The sequence below is a fragment of the Populus alba genome, chromosome 11 (genome assembly GCF_005239225.2).
Source record: "Populus alba chromosome 11, ASM523922v2, whole genome shotgun sequence".
Taxonomy (NCBI): domain Eukaryota; kingdom Viridiplantae; phylum Streptophyta; class Magnoliopsida; order Malpighiales; family Salicaceae; genus Populus; species Populus alba.
This window is the reverse complement of record NC_133294.1, coordinates 21,613,788-21,627,663: the sequence shown is the minus strand read 5'-3', so window position 1 is coordinate 21,627,663 and position 13,876 is coordinate 21,613,788. Positions and strand designations below refer to the sequence as shown.

Sequence of the window (13,876 nt, the reverse complement as noted above, 5' to 3'; positions counted from 1 at the left end):
CGAAGTTCAATTTGGCACCCAGTTTAAGAAAAAGAGATAATTATAACTTAATCATGTAATTTAACAAAACTAATTAAGGGTTTAGGGTTTGGATTCAATTCGGTTTAAAAAAATATATATTTATTCCTTGTATTTTTATTTTCTTAAAACTTAGCCATTTCTCTTTCATTAATATTATTGTTATTTTCCAATTAATTTTGTTTTCTATCTTAATTGAGAAATAGAGAATAAACAAGATTAGATGGAAAATTTTGATTAGTAAAGAACTAAATTTCAAAGAAACAAATACTAAATTTTGAATAATGATTTTTTATAAAATATTAATTAATATTTTATTATGATTGATGATATAAAATTTTATTTGAATTCACATGTTTAAGTCTACTTTCAGTCTAACCAAGTCAATGTCTATATATCCTAATTGCAAAAGAAAAACTCAATCTAATTAAATTTACAAGTCATCGAGTTAATTTGCAATTGAGCAATTAGGTTTAAGAAGTAGAGTTTTTAAATCCGGCTCAAAAACCAGGTCACCAAACGATCTCAAGTTAATTCTAATTTTTTTATGAATTAAAACAATATCGTTTATGTTAAAAGAAAAATATAAATAGTCAATAAGTTACAATTAGGTTTTTGACTAGGTCAAATCAGGTTTTTGATAAGGTCGCCTGAGTTTTTTTAACTCCTTTATTTTTTGTCAAACTCGGCCTGGTTTTGACCTTTGATCGGCCGAGTCATGAGTCAATCCATGCAAGTTGGGGTCTAGTTTTAAAAATATATTAATAAGAATGAGAAGAGTGATGAGAAATACTAAATTATGGGGTAATGGTTTTAGACACGGTAAAAAGTGCAATTAGACTTTACTTTTCTAAAAAAAATATTTAAAAAAATAATAATAAATTAATATTTTTAGTTTTTTTTATCATTTTGATGTCAAAAAATATAAAAATAGATATTATTTTAATTTATTTTCATATATAAAAAAACACTTTAAAAAATACCTTACATTATAATCACAAACACTCATTTACAATTCCTAAAACATATTGTGTACCTTCTCCTTAGAAATTAGGAAGATAGTTAAAAAATATTCAAACCATCTTGACAATTGAGAAATAATTTTTATTTTTTTTATTTCAAGTTATTTTTATATAATTTGAATCGTTTGATAAGATAATGTTAAGAATAAATTTTTGAAAATAAAAATAAAAATTATATTAATATATTTTCAAATAAAAATCACCACGCCAACAAACAAACATGAATTTCACTGTATCAAGCCATCCCTACCAGTATTGATGCAATATTCTATGCCAATCCAATGATCAAAGCTATGTGAGTATGACAACTTTCAAGGGAAGGGGAACCAGTCAGTCTCCCAAGAACAACACGCATGGAAAAGGGAAAGGGAAAGCGCTTGGAAAAGTAGTTGATTATTTTGACAAGTGAGGAACTCCACCATAAAGTAACTTCGGCGATTGGTCAATGAAATGTCTCCGGTCAGTTTCTTGAATCCTTAGTGGTGAAGTATTCTAGATTCATTTCAATTATTTTGGTACAAACTATCTTCTTCTTCTTCCTTTGGATGAATCGGCACACACACCATCTTTGTTTGCCCTTATCAAGAACATTACTCCATCCATGTCCTCTTTGTTTGCGTGTCCATCCAATTATTATGGTGTGCCTCCACCATGTCCATGAACATTCAGCACAGAAGGAGAGGAAAATAAACGAAGGGGGTGACATTAGGGATTTTTCTTGAGCAGAGAGGTCACAAATATAATTTTTTTTTAAAAATCAAGAGTACAAGTACTTGAAAAAATATAAACTAGCTAGATATCTAATTATATATTTGATATGGACACCTATTTATACAGTGATAAATAGCCCAGGGCCAAGAAAACAAGCCCTCGGAGCTACATTTTCCGTTGAATATATCCCCACTCTGCAATCAGAACATAGAAGAAAAGCAACACACAAGCTTTTCCATGGCTCGCATGGAGGATTATCAATTCATGATACATTCCATCCCCATAAAAATAAAATCCCTTCTCCATTTTATACATAGGTCACATGCATATATAACAGGATATGATCAATTTGCGATGCTACACGCTTGGAACTTGAAGATTCATATATAGCTAGCTAGCTAGCTACATGAGACAGCAGGCATTAACATTGTCATCGTTGAACATGTTGCTGACCTTGTCATCTCCCCGGTGGCTCACCGGAATGGTCCCGTGCCTGTCTGCAAGATTGTAGCCATGCTTGTAATAATTGTAACTCTCTTTGAACTCACTAGTTGTGTCCTTGAAATAGAGATTTGCTGATGTGAAGTACAGTGGTAGATCCGGATATGGCCAGAACTCCGCCCTCTTTCCTGCCCTTCTCGCGGCCTTTAGGACCTTGGTACGATCAACATACCCCACCACCGTTACCTTTTCCATCTCTAGGTCAACCTCCACCGAATCAATACCTAATAATACATATGTAGATAGCTTTTATATATGTTTCAAATTTCACACGCATGTTGATAATATGTAATAGTAATTAGTATCATCTATCTTGTTGTTCTAAATATAGTATCTAGTAGTTAATTATGGATTAATTAAGAAAATTGTTTTCCAGAAATTAATTTGGCAGCCTAATATTCTATGGAAGAAGACATATGAACAAATTATGAACTATATATCTTCAGGTTGATTCTGTTTAATAGAAAAACAGAAAAATCAATTAATTGCTAAAGATTCGTTTACAATTTAGCCACTAAAACCAAAATTGTCATCTTAAATAAAACATTTTTCAATATCCTTCCACTTTTCAGAAGATCAGCCTCCCTAGCAGTTTAATAAGAAAAATATATCAATGTGTTAATAGACACACACACATATACACAATATCCTATCTTTTTTAATTTAAATTATTATCATTTTTTATCCAACTGAAAGAAATGAGATTCTTGAATTAAGGAATAAAATAATCAATTCATGCCATGGATAAATATAATTAATTTTCATAAGCACAAGCAACTCTTCTTTGGAATTTGAGCCTGGCTGGACTAAATTAAGAAATAAGAAAAAAAATCTGAAGATACATAGTCATTATGTTTTTTAAAGAGTTTAATAAATAAAGGAATTAATCTTTTTATTTCTTAATTTTTTCATGATTTTGAAAATAATTAGTCTTTTTTTTTTCTCTTAAAAACCCAGTGGCTGAGAGTCTGGCTATAAATTTCAAAATAAAGTTTCATTAATTTGAAAAATTCTCATTTTTTTCTATAAATATTATTTTTGTATTTCCTTAAATTTTCTATTTTTTTATTTTCTAAGAATTAATCTGCGAGAATTTTTTAAAAACTATAGATAAAAAAAGCCCCCCTTTTTCCCCTGATTAGTAAGCCATTCCAAATTACACAAAAGATATACCTCTAAGCTTATAAATGGCATTTTTGACAACCCTTTCACAGCCAGCGCAGCACATCCTGACTTTGAGCACAACAGTCTGTAAAAGCAACAAAAGAACACGGTTTAAACATGGTTTATATATATATATAATTCTTATTCCTTTGTTCCCTTTCGATCTTTCGAAACCTTTATGCTTAACTTAGGCTACTATAGGAAACCAAATGGATTGAGCAAAGGGTTTGAATTCTGCTCTTACCACTAAAGGATTTCCTGTGTAGATGATAGCAGGAAATTCTCTTTAAAGAAAATAAACCGAAAGTATATATTATAAGAAAAACCTGATTTCTTTAAATTTATTTATTTATATATAGCGCAGAGGGGAATTCCAACTTACAATATCTTTTTCGTATGAAATAATATATGTATTTTGTAGTTACCATTTTTTTTTTTACAATTATTAGCCATTGTATTCGTCAACTAGAGGCATATTGCAAATAGAACAAACTAGAGTTTTTATTTTACTTTTTTACTTTTTTGAGGTCTATGCTCCTCCACCTTACAAGGAAAGGGGAAAAAAAAAGCTCTCAACTAATAGGCAGAGATAGAACCGTGGTACTGTTTTCTCTTGCATGGCAAGTTGAACATGAAAACTAAGGTGAAAGCTCAAGCAACAGACAAGAGATACCTTAATAACTCGAAGAAAAACAATAGTTGTAGGAGATGAAAGCGAACCTGCAAAGAAAGTTGTCTTCCCTTCGGCATGTTGTGTCTGATATTTTTGATCCTTGCGTGGTCTTCTTGATAGTAAAAGTAGGAGCGAGTGATGGAAGATATGATAGTCTTAAATGCTCTCTCTAAGAAGGTAGCCATGGAAGTTAATAGGGTTTCCTCAAGTGTCTATATAAAGCAAAGGAAGTTAAAGAGAGAGTTAAACTTAGCTTAGAAAAGACAAGCCAGACCCAAGAAGATATTCCTTTGGAAATGTGGCCTCTTCCATTAAAATTGAAACAACTCTTAGAGAGAAGGGATTAATGGTACGTATCTAAAACCCATCAAATTTTAATTATATACTAAGCTTGATATATATGTGGGTCTAGAGAACATGGTTTCTGATGACATGGCCAAAGAGGAATATCAATGAGTCATGTGTGATATGGATTGGATTGGAAAAGCTAGGTTTTGATGCAAAGTGATGATCAACATTTATTCTAAAGTCTTCCCTTCTCCACCATCACTCCGGCCACAAGGCCTTACAAAGTTATATTCCCACGTGTACAATAATTTTATATTGTTATTTGTTAGGTATTCTCTAAGGTATAGAATGTTTTGGTTTTTTTGTATATTTTAAACGAATTTTTTGAGCTAATTAATGTATGATTTTGATGAGTACTTAATTATTATATATCAATTATCTAGCAAGGAGCATCATGGACTAATTAAATTAATAATAAAGAATATAGGTGCACTATATATATTCCTATCAAAACCATCGAATCCTAACCAATTAAGGTATTATTCCAGCAATCACACCAACACTATATGAAATAGAGGAAGCCAGAGAGAGGATATCGATGGAGAAACAAGAAGATTGTTTAATTTTTGTTTGATAAAAGAATAAGAAGATAAATGAGTTTGAATGAAAACCTAAGTACCTTAATTCCATATTTTATAAATGACAAGTATATTTATATCATAGTTATAAAACTGGATTTAATTAACATGTCAACTCAATAACTCATCAATTTAAAATTTAAATAAAATTAAATTTTATTTTGAATTTATTTTTTTATTAAAACAATATCATTTAATTTTCTTTTTAAAAAAAGCATAATATAAATTGACTCGTTTATTTATAATCAGTCAACTTATAATTCAAGTTTTTGGATTAGTTAATTTTTAAATTGGATATTATAATTATAATTTTATCCATGACATGCTATAAAAATAGACTTGTTTATGAAACTTTTTATTTATATAAGAATCAAGAAAATTCAAAGTTCGAAATCTTTTTAGATAAAAAAAAAAATTAAAGATCTTGCATGGTTTGAAAAACCTCATGTAATTAATTTTTTCAATTGTAAATACTAGAATGGTTCATTTTGATATATAAAAAACGATCAATGATTAAAAAATTATCTCAACTTATTGAAATTTAGATTGACAAATAAAATAAATAAAAATGACACTTGCATATATATATATATCTTGTATTATTGCTAACCACAATTTACGTTTACGAAAGGGCCAACAGAACATAACATCATACATGTATGATTAAATTGCTTTTAATTGAAATTAGATGCTAGTGGAAGGATTGATTTTGATTTGATTGATTTTAGAATAGAGAGTTAAATTAATTTTAACCTCAGGTTCTGCAAGTTACAGGGACCAGATGTGAATATTCTTAGACAGATTTTTCTAGTAAAATTAATGTATTAATTAGCAAATTCTCAGAATACCGAGTGCATATTGGAATCCGACTGTTTGATTAAAAAGAAGACCGAGTGGACATTTATTGGAAGATTACTCAGTACCCAATTATATTCTCACATCTGCCATCGATCCTTCACCTCCTTTCCCTGATGGAATTTCACTTGATATTTATTTCAATAGAGAAAATTCTTGTTCCTTGAACAATGATTTAAAAGACAAAAAGCATCATCGAATTTATGTCTTTTAAATAATTTTTTTTTATCTCCATACCTTAATGCAGGCATGATGACATGATACCTAGCTAGCTACTTGCAAGTGTATTCCTAGGTAGGCAGCGAACAATAAGCATTGTATTTTTAATTTTTTAAGTTGTTTAATTCCTTGATTTATTTTTTTACTAGTTAGGAAATAATAAATAGTATTTACCTCAATTATTTTATAGAATGAAACTAAGAGAAAAATAATTAATCATTTATCATGGTATTTGTAAATTAAGTATATAAAACATGCCTCCTCCATCTCCTGGAGTCTTAATCATGGTATTTGTAAAGTATATATTATTTTATTACACAATACCATGATTTGCTGATTTAAAACCTAATTGAGGTTAAGTTTTATTTCAAACAAAAAAAATTTAAATTAAAATAATGTTTTAAAATTTTTAAAATTATAAATTAGATAATCCATCAATATTAACTCGCTTAATCAATAATCTAAATTTTAACATTGATCAACCTAGTTGGGTTTTAACCATGGTAATGATACTATTTTTCATGGAGTCTTTTATTATTTCTTGAGTTGATTTAATTTATTTGCATGCTTATAACATGACACTCGCATAATTCTATTCTTTAAGATTGCTTTTAAGAAGTGGCAAAGCTAGGGGTGGTCAAATTTATGAAATTATCATAAAAACTCACATGAATTGAACAGTTTTTTTATTAAAAATTTGAATAATTTGAATTATAGAATTATAAAGAAGTTAGTTCAATCTAGTTTTAAATTAAAAAAAAAATTAAAAAAAAACCTAATAAAACCAATTGAACCAAATCAAACGATTAAAAGTTCATTATAAACTAAAGACCCAATAAATTAAAGATTTTAAAAACATAATTCAACTAAAAACTTATTAATTTAATTATATTTGTAAAATCTAATATAGAGATCAATCCAGAACATGGATCAAGTCATGTCTTGGGAGAGTCAAAACCTATTTTTGTAAAAATAAAATATTAAAATGATATTGTTTTGATTCAAAAATATTTATATATATAAAAAAAAAAAAAAAACCAATTTAGATGAGGGTCAAATTTTGACCGGGTCACATGGATTTACAGGTCAACCAAAACTTTTACTAATTCAACCAAGTTTTTTTCTTTTTTTATTTTTTTTTTTCAGCTTATACCCATTCATGTCCTAGGTTGACCTATTAGGTCGATTCAAATTTTATAACTATAGTTTTAATAAATATATAATCAAATCGATGTAAACTAATATGTTTGTTTCTTTCATTTAATTCAGTTTGGTTTAAAATTAAAAAAAAATTGATTTATTTGAATCCTTTAATCCAATCTAAACTTTTTTAACCCATATTAAATCTCAAACAAAACCCGCTCCCTTAGAAGCTTAGCTTTTGTAGTATCCCAAATTTCATTTGATTCCTAGTGCTTATTTAACAATGTGTTAGATGTTATTTTTTAAACTACTTTTTAATTGAAAATGCATCAAAATAAAATTAAAAAATTCATTTCTTAAAACTTATTTTTTACATTAACACATCAAAACGATATAAAAACATAAAAAAATTGAATTTAAAAAAATTCAAAATTTTTCAGAAGCACGATCGAACCACCTGAATAGAAGACCATATATGCATAACATTGAACTTCAAGACAAGGACTACTTCTCCCTATCGAATCTTCCTCTTTCAAAGCACCAATCTTTAATAAAACAATACAACTTCTAAGGTTCATTGTCATTTAACATCATTTTCATTAAATACTAGTTTAGAAATTAGAGAAGATGTTCCGTCCATATAGGGAGACTTCTTTTAGTTTCATAGGATCATCATTTTTATCACGTGGTCGTGTCGCGACGTAGGAAGCAGCAATGAGACAGAAAGCAAAGAGAACTTCTGTTGGCTGCAGAAATAGGGGAAGAAGTTAACTTTTTTTGAGTTTGGACCTCAACTACTTCCTCATCAGGCCATTAAATCCACCCTTATTTATAAGAGATGGAAAAGGGTAACTTTCAGCCCTTGATTCAGTTGGGAAAGATCTCAAACGTTGGTTTAAAGTAGGTACCATAAACTATCAAATCTGACAATTCAAAGCTGCCTGAGTTGGCCTCTTTAAGCCAGCATCGAGGCTTCTATGGTGGCAATCAGCCTGAACAATTCACATAGGGTTGTAGACAAATGTCAAGTAATCATTTTCATGCAAGTTTAGTTAAATTTGATGGAGAAATGATGCATTAAATGTACCTGCAAAGTAGCTTTCCTGAACTATCATTTCAGAGAAAACTAAAAAAGAAGAAGAAGAAGAAGAAGAAGAAGAAGAATAGTAACCAAAACGGCGTCGTTTTGGTCAAGTTCATTTCAATCCTTCAATTTCTAATTTATCTTATATAGACCCTTGATCAGCTTTAAATTTTTATTTTATGCAATTGAGTCCATGAAAAAATATCAATTTTAACCCCGAATTGGCGCGTCTTTTTCAATATGGTCCTTGGTTTCAGATAAAGGAAAACATATTTAGATAGAATATCTATATTTAAAAACCAATGGAGGAAATCAATAGTTTCAACCTTACAGCAAAGATTGCTAAGTCTTAATCATATTTGTGAAATAAAAACCATTAATTTGAAATCAATGGTTAGGATTTCCTTATAAAATTAAATAACTTGTATCTAAATAACTAGTATTGCTAAGCTTATACTGCAATTAACACAAAAATAAATAGGCCATAGGGTTTACAACATTTTTTAAAGGATACTCAAATCCAATTACCTTCAATCATTGATATCTTGTATGTGTTAAAATTATAAAACTACTACAAATATTGATAGAAAATTATGTCATCTTTTGTCATATTAAAATTATGAAACTACTACCGAGAAGAGGCACCTGCATCGACTCACAACGTTGCGTGGTTTGCTTTATTCTATTCGTTTCGCATGCAAAGCGAATGGTAATAGTAATTTTAATCACATATATATTTAATTAATTAGTTGTTATTTATAAATATACTTAACTGGCAACATTTTTTTTCTTACAGGCTACGATTCATGGAAGTGAGCCAAGCCCGATTGAGCTTTTTGTGGAGATGCACAATTCATCGACAACCATGCTCAATGCTTTATGGTATGTTCATTCAACCACTTTCTTTTGTAAGTTATTATTTCTTGAATTGAATTTGATGATTTTATTTTTCTTATTTCAAGGAGACATATAATAGCAGGTTGAGAAAGAGATACAGAGACGATCCTTTGACCTACTCGGATTTCGATTCAGATTTGTGGATGGAGGCAGGATTGTTTGGTAAACCCGATAGAGATCAGGTGTATAGACCCTCCAACATTACGGTCAATAACTTGCTTATGGCCCATAATGTCTCAATTGTTTGGAGCTCACAATCAATATCGAGCACTGAGTCTCAGGAGTTCACAGCTTTGCAAGAACATATGACCCATCTCAATGAAAAATATGAACGACTTTCTACGGATTATGAAGAACTTTGTTGAATGATCATGGATATGATATCATAGATGGGTGCTCCATGTGCACCTTCTTTTTTGTCCTATGATCCCAGGAATGACCAACCTCCTCATCTTCCTCCTCCAGCGCCACCTTTGTTCTAGTTTAATTTTATTTGAACATATAAATTTGTAATGAATATTTCGCTTTTATATTAAGATAATTTATTTTTACATACTTGAATTTTATACAATTTTATTTTTTTTTAATTATTTTCTTTTTTTGTTCAATTGTTGTTTTTTTTTAATATAATTTTTAATTATTATGGATGGAGTTACCGACGAACTCATTTCGTCAGTATATTACAGAGAGTTGGAAAACATTTTTTATATGTGTCACTTCAACTATTACCTCATTGACAAAATAATTTTGTCAATATGTTACAAAGTGTTGGAATAAAAGTACTCCAAATATTACTGCCAATCACCAACAGAATAATTTCATTGGTACATTCCAAGCAAGTAATTGTTGTTGGCACATATTTTCCATCAGAAAAACCATCGGATTGTTTTTTTATTGACAAAAATGCCAACAAAAAAGAAATTACTAACGAGAGGTTTATCAATAGACGGTTTTCACCTGTGAATCAGTCGGTAAAATATGCGTCGACAGAATAATAGAGTAAATACCGATAAAATATTTCATCGATAAAACTATTAAATATAATAGTTATATTACTCGTGTGTTCGAAGCAAATCAGCAATGCCAGCTTCTTAGGATAACTGCAAATTCAATCATGAATCTAACGGCCATATGTTAATACGTTAAGTCAAAGAAAGGGAAAAAAAAAAAGCCAGGTATGGCTTGCCTTAAAGTCTTTTGCATGTGGCTTAGACTCCTTCTACTATTCTTTGCAACTAGTATGGTTAAAAAGGTATTGGGGCAGGAATGAGAGATTAGGTTTTCAGTCTTTGGTATTGTTTTATTTTACAATAAGTGGCTTTTAATTCACCACTCTAAAACAATGATGTCTTCCTTAGAAAAAAAACAGTCGAGTCTCATCCAGGTTTACCCGGTTCTATCGTGTTTTACCTGAACAAATCCCTGGCTGGTTTTTGCTTCAACCCAACCCGGGTCTCGGGTCGACTCATTAGGCCAAGTTTTAAAACCATGCTTGTCGCTCAAAGATAGTAAATGGCTCACTTATTTTTTTTATGGCAAGTGTCTTTACTTGGTAACCTTACTTGTTATTATTGAATTCATTTCGTCAAAAGCTTTATAATGATATCGGTGGTGATGTAATTGAAGTTTTAGTATGCCTTTGATTTATTTTTTTTTCTCTCTTCTTTTTCTTTATAAATTACAATGACAAAAAAAATAAAAGAAAAATAAATCACAGAAACACATTAAAGATCTATATATTTTTTCTATAAAAAAAAAAAATCAACCTTAACCCCATCATGAGTTGTATCAAGATCTATACATTCATAAGAATACAACTAGACTAGCCTCATACGGTACTATAATTTTAAAACTCTATATACCTTAGTTGAGTAATGATACCTGAAATTTATATTATTTCAAGAATCTGAAAGGTTTGTTTATTTTTGTTTTTGAAAAAATTTGAATTTTTGTTTTTGTTTTAAATTAATATTTTTTTTAAATATTTTTAGATTATTTTAATGTATTGATGTCAAAAATAAATATTTTTTTAAAAAAATATTTTAATATATTTAAAATATATATTTTAAAAAATAATCTCTATCTAACTCCTAAATACCTATCATTTCTAAAATTGTGTCTTGAAGACGACTTTTCAATGGATACAATGATAGAGCAATTTAGGTGATTTCAAATTATTTTGGAACAATCTAAAAGCACGAAGAGATGACAATATCAAGCAAAGAATCTTCACAAGGACAGAGAACTCTTGTACTGTCCTTTTCGTGAGGAAAACCAAGCACATTATCACGAAAATTTGAAAGGAAAGGTGGAATCATTACCCCCATCAAACATGAGTTTAGTAGTGATTGATATTACAGGTGTATAATATATTTTTAAGTATTCTTTAATTAAAAATTTAATAAAATGATATTTTAAAAAAAATTAATACCAATACATTAAAATTATCAAAAATTATAAATAAACAAAACTAAAAATATTCATTAATCTATAATTATTAAACTTAACTCAAGAATTAACCTAACACAAGAGCTGAGACACCAGTTAAATAAATTTTTAATTGGATTAAATAAATAAATCTTGTTTTAAAAATTAAAATGATATTTAAAAAAATAAAAAATTAGTGATCTCATTGCTAGCCTAACTAAATTTAATAACATTATCCAAAACTTTCCATTTTGAAAGGAACTTGCATGATACCACTTGGCTTCTTGTTATTAAGCATTATCAAGGAAAAGTTATATTGTTGATTCATACACAAACTCTAGGACGCATTTAAATTCAGTCCCTATACTTCTAATTTAATATTTCAAGTCCTCAAACTACGTCCACTTCATCATCCTAGTGATCTTCTTTCAATTAATTGTTCCTAATGTGTTAGAACCATCCATTGAGTTTGATTATGAAAAACAAAGTGAGAAACATGTCCATCCCACGTCATTATACCTTTAATATTATGGTAAAAACAATATTAATTAAGAAGACTGTCAACATGGAACATAGACATGGAGAAGTTGCAGCGGTGCAACCAATTATAATTTTTTTTTAGTATTTTTATATAGTTTTGATACAATAATATTAAAAATCAATTTTTTTAAAAAAATAAAAATATCAAAAATAAATTTAAAATTACACTTATCTTTTGGTTTGTTCGTAGGTTGATTCAATCTCCATCACTCTACGTCTCTACCTCAGTCCCTCTCTCTTTTGAAGAAGTCAAAACAAAGCCAAATCGTAAAGAAAAACTCACCCATTGTCTTAAAACTCATCAGAAGAAAGGACGAGGCTTGGTTAATTTCCCGTCTTCCAAAATGCCAAGAGACATATATATGAGCATAAAAATCACGAACTAAAAGAGGGATAATTCCAATCTCTACCACATATATAAAAGAAATCCTTTCGCTCAATCAATTTCAAAGAAAATCTAATTAATTAATCTATAAAGATAACACAATGGATTAAGAAAAAGATTACAAAATCAAACCCAACTAATCTGAAACTGTGGAGTGCTCGAACAATTTACAGAGCAAAACAAAGAGGATGAGCAGTGGGAGAGGAACATAATATATGAAAAATCTCTGATAAACTCTCCAACAATTTACAGAGCAAAACAAATCCCTCAAGAAATCAAGCTTCAGTAAAGAGGATGGTGGGAGAGGAGAAAACTCCCTGTTAACAATATATTTATAGTATTCAGTGAAGTCTAGTTAGGAGGTCTAAGTAGAGGAGGGTGCGCAGAGGAGGCAAAAGGAAGGTTATGTAGTATGAGAAAACGAACCCTTCTTGGAAAAGGTGCCTCGTTAAACAAATGCTCCAAAACACTTGTCAGCAACGCCGTGTACTCCTCCATCAGCTCCGCCATTACCGCCACCAGAATCATCTCTTCTTTCTCTCTTCTCTTGTCTCTTGCCAAAGAACAGCCAAATGGGTTTATCTCCGTCTAGACTCTTCAGTAGTTTAGTTTGGTACTCTGAATGGTTTCTGGTTTTCTCTGGGAGTATTTAAAGGAAGAAATTAATTTAATTTAATTCTTTTTGGAGTTTGGCTTTGTTATTATTATTATTTTAAGAAAATGGTACTACGCAAGAAGCCATGATTACCACGGCGGCATCAAGAAAGCAAAGCAATTCTCTTTGGACAGCGGGCTGTTTATTACACGTGGACGTGATTGCAGCATGACAATATGAGCTTGCTTAGGTTATAGTTTCTTTAGATTTAAGACGATCTACACCATCCATCAAGCCCTGCTGTTGTTTTCAAAAAGGTAAAGAATTAAAGAAGAAGCTTTGTATATTTTTATTATAATCAAATCTTATAAATATCATTCAACAATGTTCGTATAACTCGGACCAGATGAATCCAGCTCACCTAATATCTAAATCTATCCGGTTAAAGAAACATTAAAAAAAATAAAAATTGGTTGACTCCATATTGATATAAAAAGAATTTATCTAGATTTTTTTTCATCAAAACCTCATCATTAAATTATTAATTTTTTTATATAAATAAAATCAAAATAGTATTGTTTTAATTTTTTTAAAAAAATCAAAACTGACACTCTTAATATTAAAAAATCATCTCAATCTAATAATTAAATATGTTAAATGAGGTCTAAGATATGATTTATATTTTTTTTCAAAACACTCCATCAAGTGAAAACATT

General features: G+C 29.4%; 2 protein-coding genes across 2 annotated transcripts; both read right to left on the bottom strand.

Annotated features, from left to right (window-relative positions):
• Window positions 1-1,813: 1,813 nt before the first annotated feature.
• LOC118040765 (heavy metal-associated isoprenylated plant protein 30) lies at window positions 1,814-4,442 on the bottom strand. The gene is made up of 3 exons (XM_035047793.2): window positions 4,137-4,442; window positions 3,426-3,501; window positions 1,814-2,476 (listed from the first exon to the last, which is right to left on the bottom strand). Exons 1-3 carry the CDS (start codon window positions 4,272-4,274, stop codon window positions 2,154-2,156), a joined length of 537 nt encoding a protein of 178 aa, XP_034903684.1. The 5' UTR covers window positions 4,275-4,442; the 3' UTR covers window positions 1,814-2,153.
• An 8,182-nt stretch (window positions 4,443-12,624) lies between these two features.
• Window positions 12,625-13,290, bottom strand: LOC118040768 (uncharacterized). Its single transcript, XM_035047795.2, has one exon. It carries the CDS (start codon window positions 13,091-13,093, stop codon window positions 12,917-12,919), a length of 177 nt encoding a protein of 58 aa, XP_034903686.1. The 5' UTR covers window positions 13,094-13,290; the 3' UTR covers window positions 12,625-12,916.
• Window positions 13,291-13,876: the final 586 nt, after the last annotated feature.

What these genes read in the sequence shown, in the direction of transcription:
- LOC118040765 (XM_035047793.2), bottom strand. Translation starts at nt 4,274, where the DNA reads ATGGCTACCTTCTTAGAGAGAGCATTTAAGACTATCATATCTTCCATC. An exon ending in GAAGACAACTTTCTTTGCAG is followed by an intron (nt 3,502 to 4,136) that starts GTTCGCTTTCAT and finishes TTGCTTTTACAG; the next exon opens with ACTGTTGTGCTCAAAGTCAG. An exon ending in TGCCATTTATAAGCTTAGAG is followed by an intron (nt 2,477 to 3,425) that starts GTATATCTTTTG and finishes ATGTATTATTAG; the next exon opens with GTATTGATTCGGTGGAGGTT.
- LOC118040768 (XM_035047795.2), bottom strand. Translation starts at nt 13,093, where the DNA reads ATGATTCTGGTGGCGGTAATGGCGGAGCTGATGGAGGAGTACACGGCG.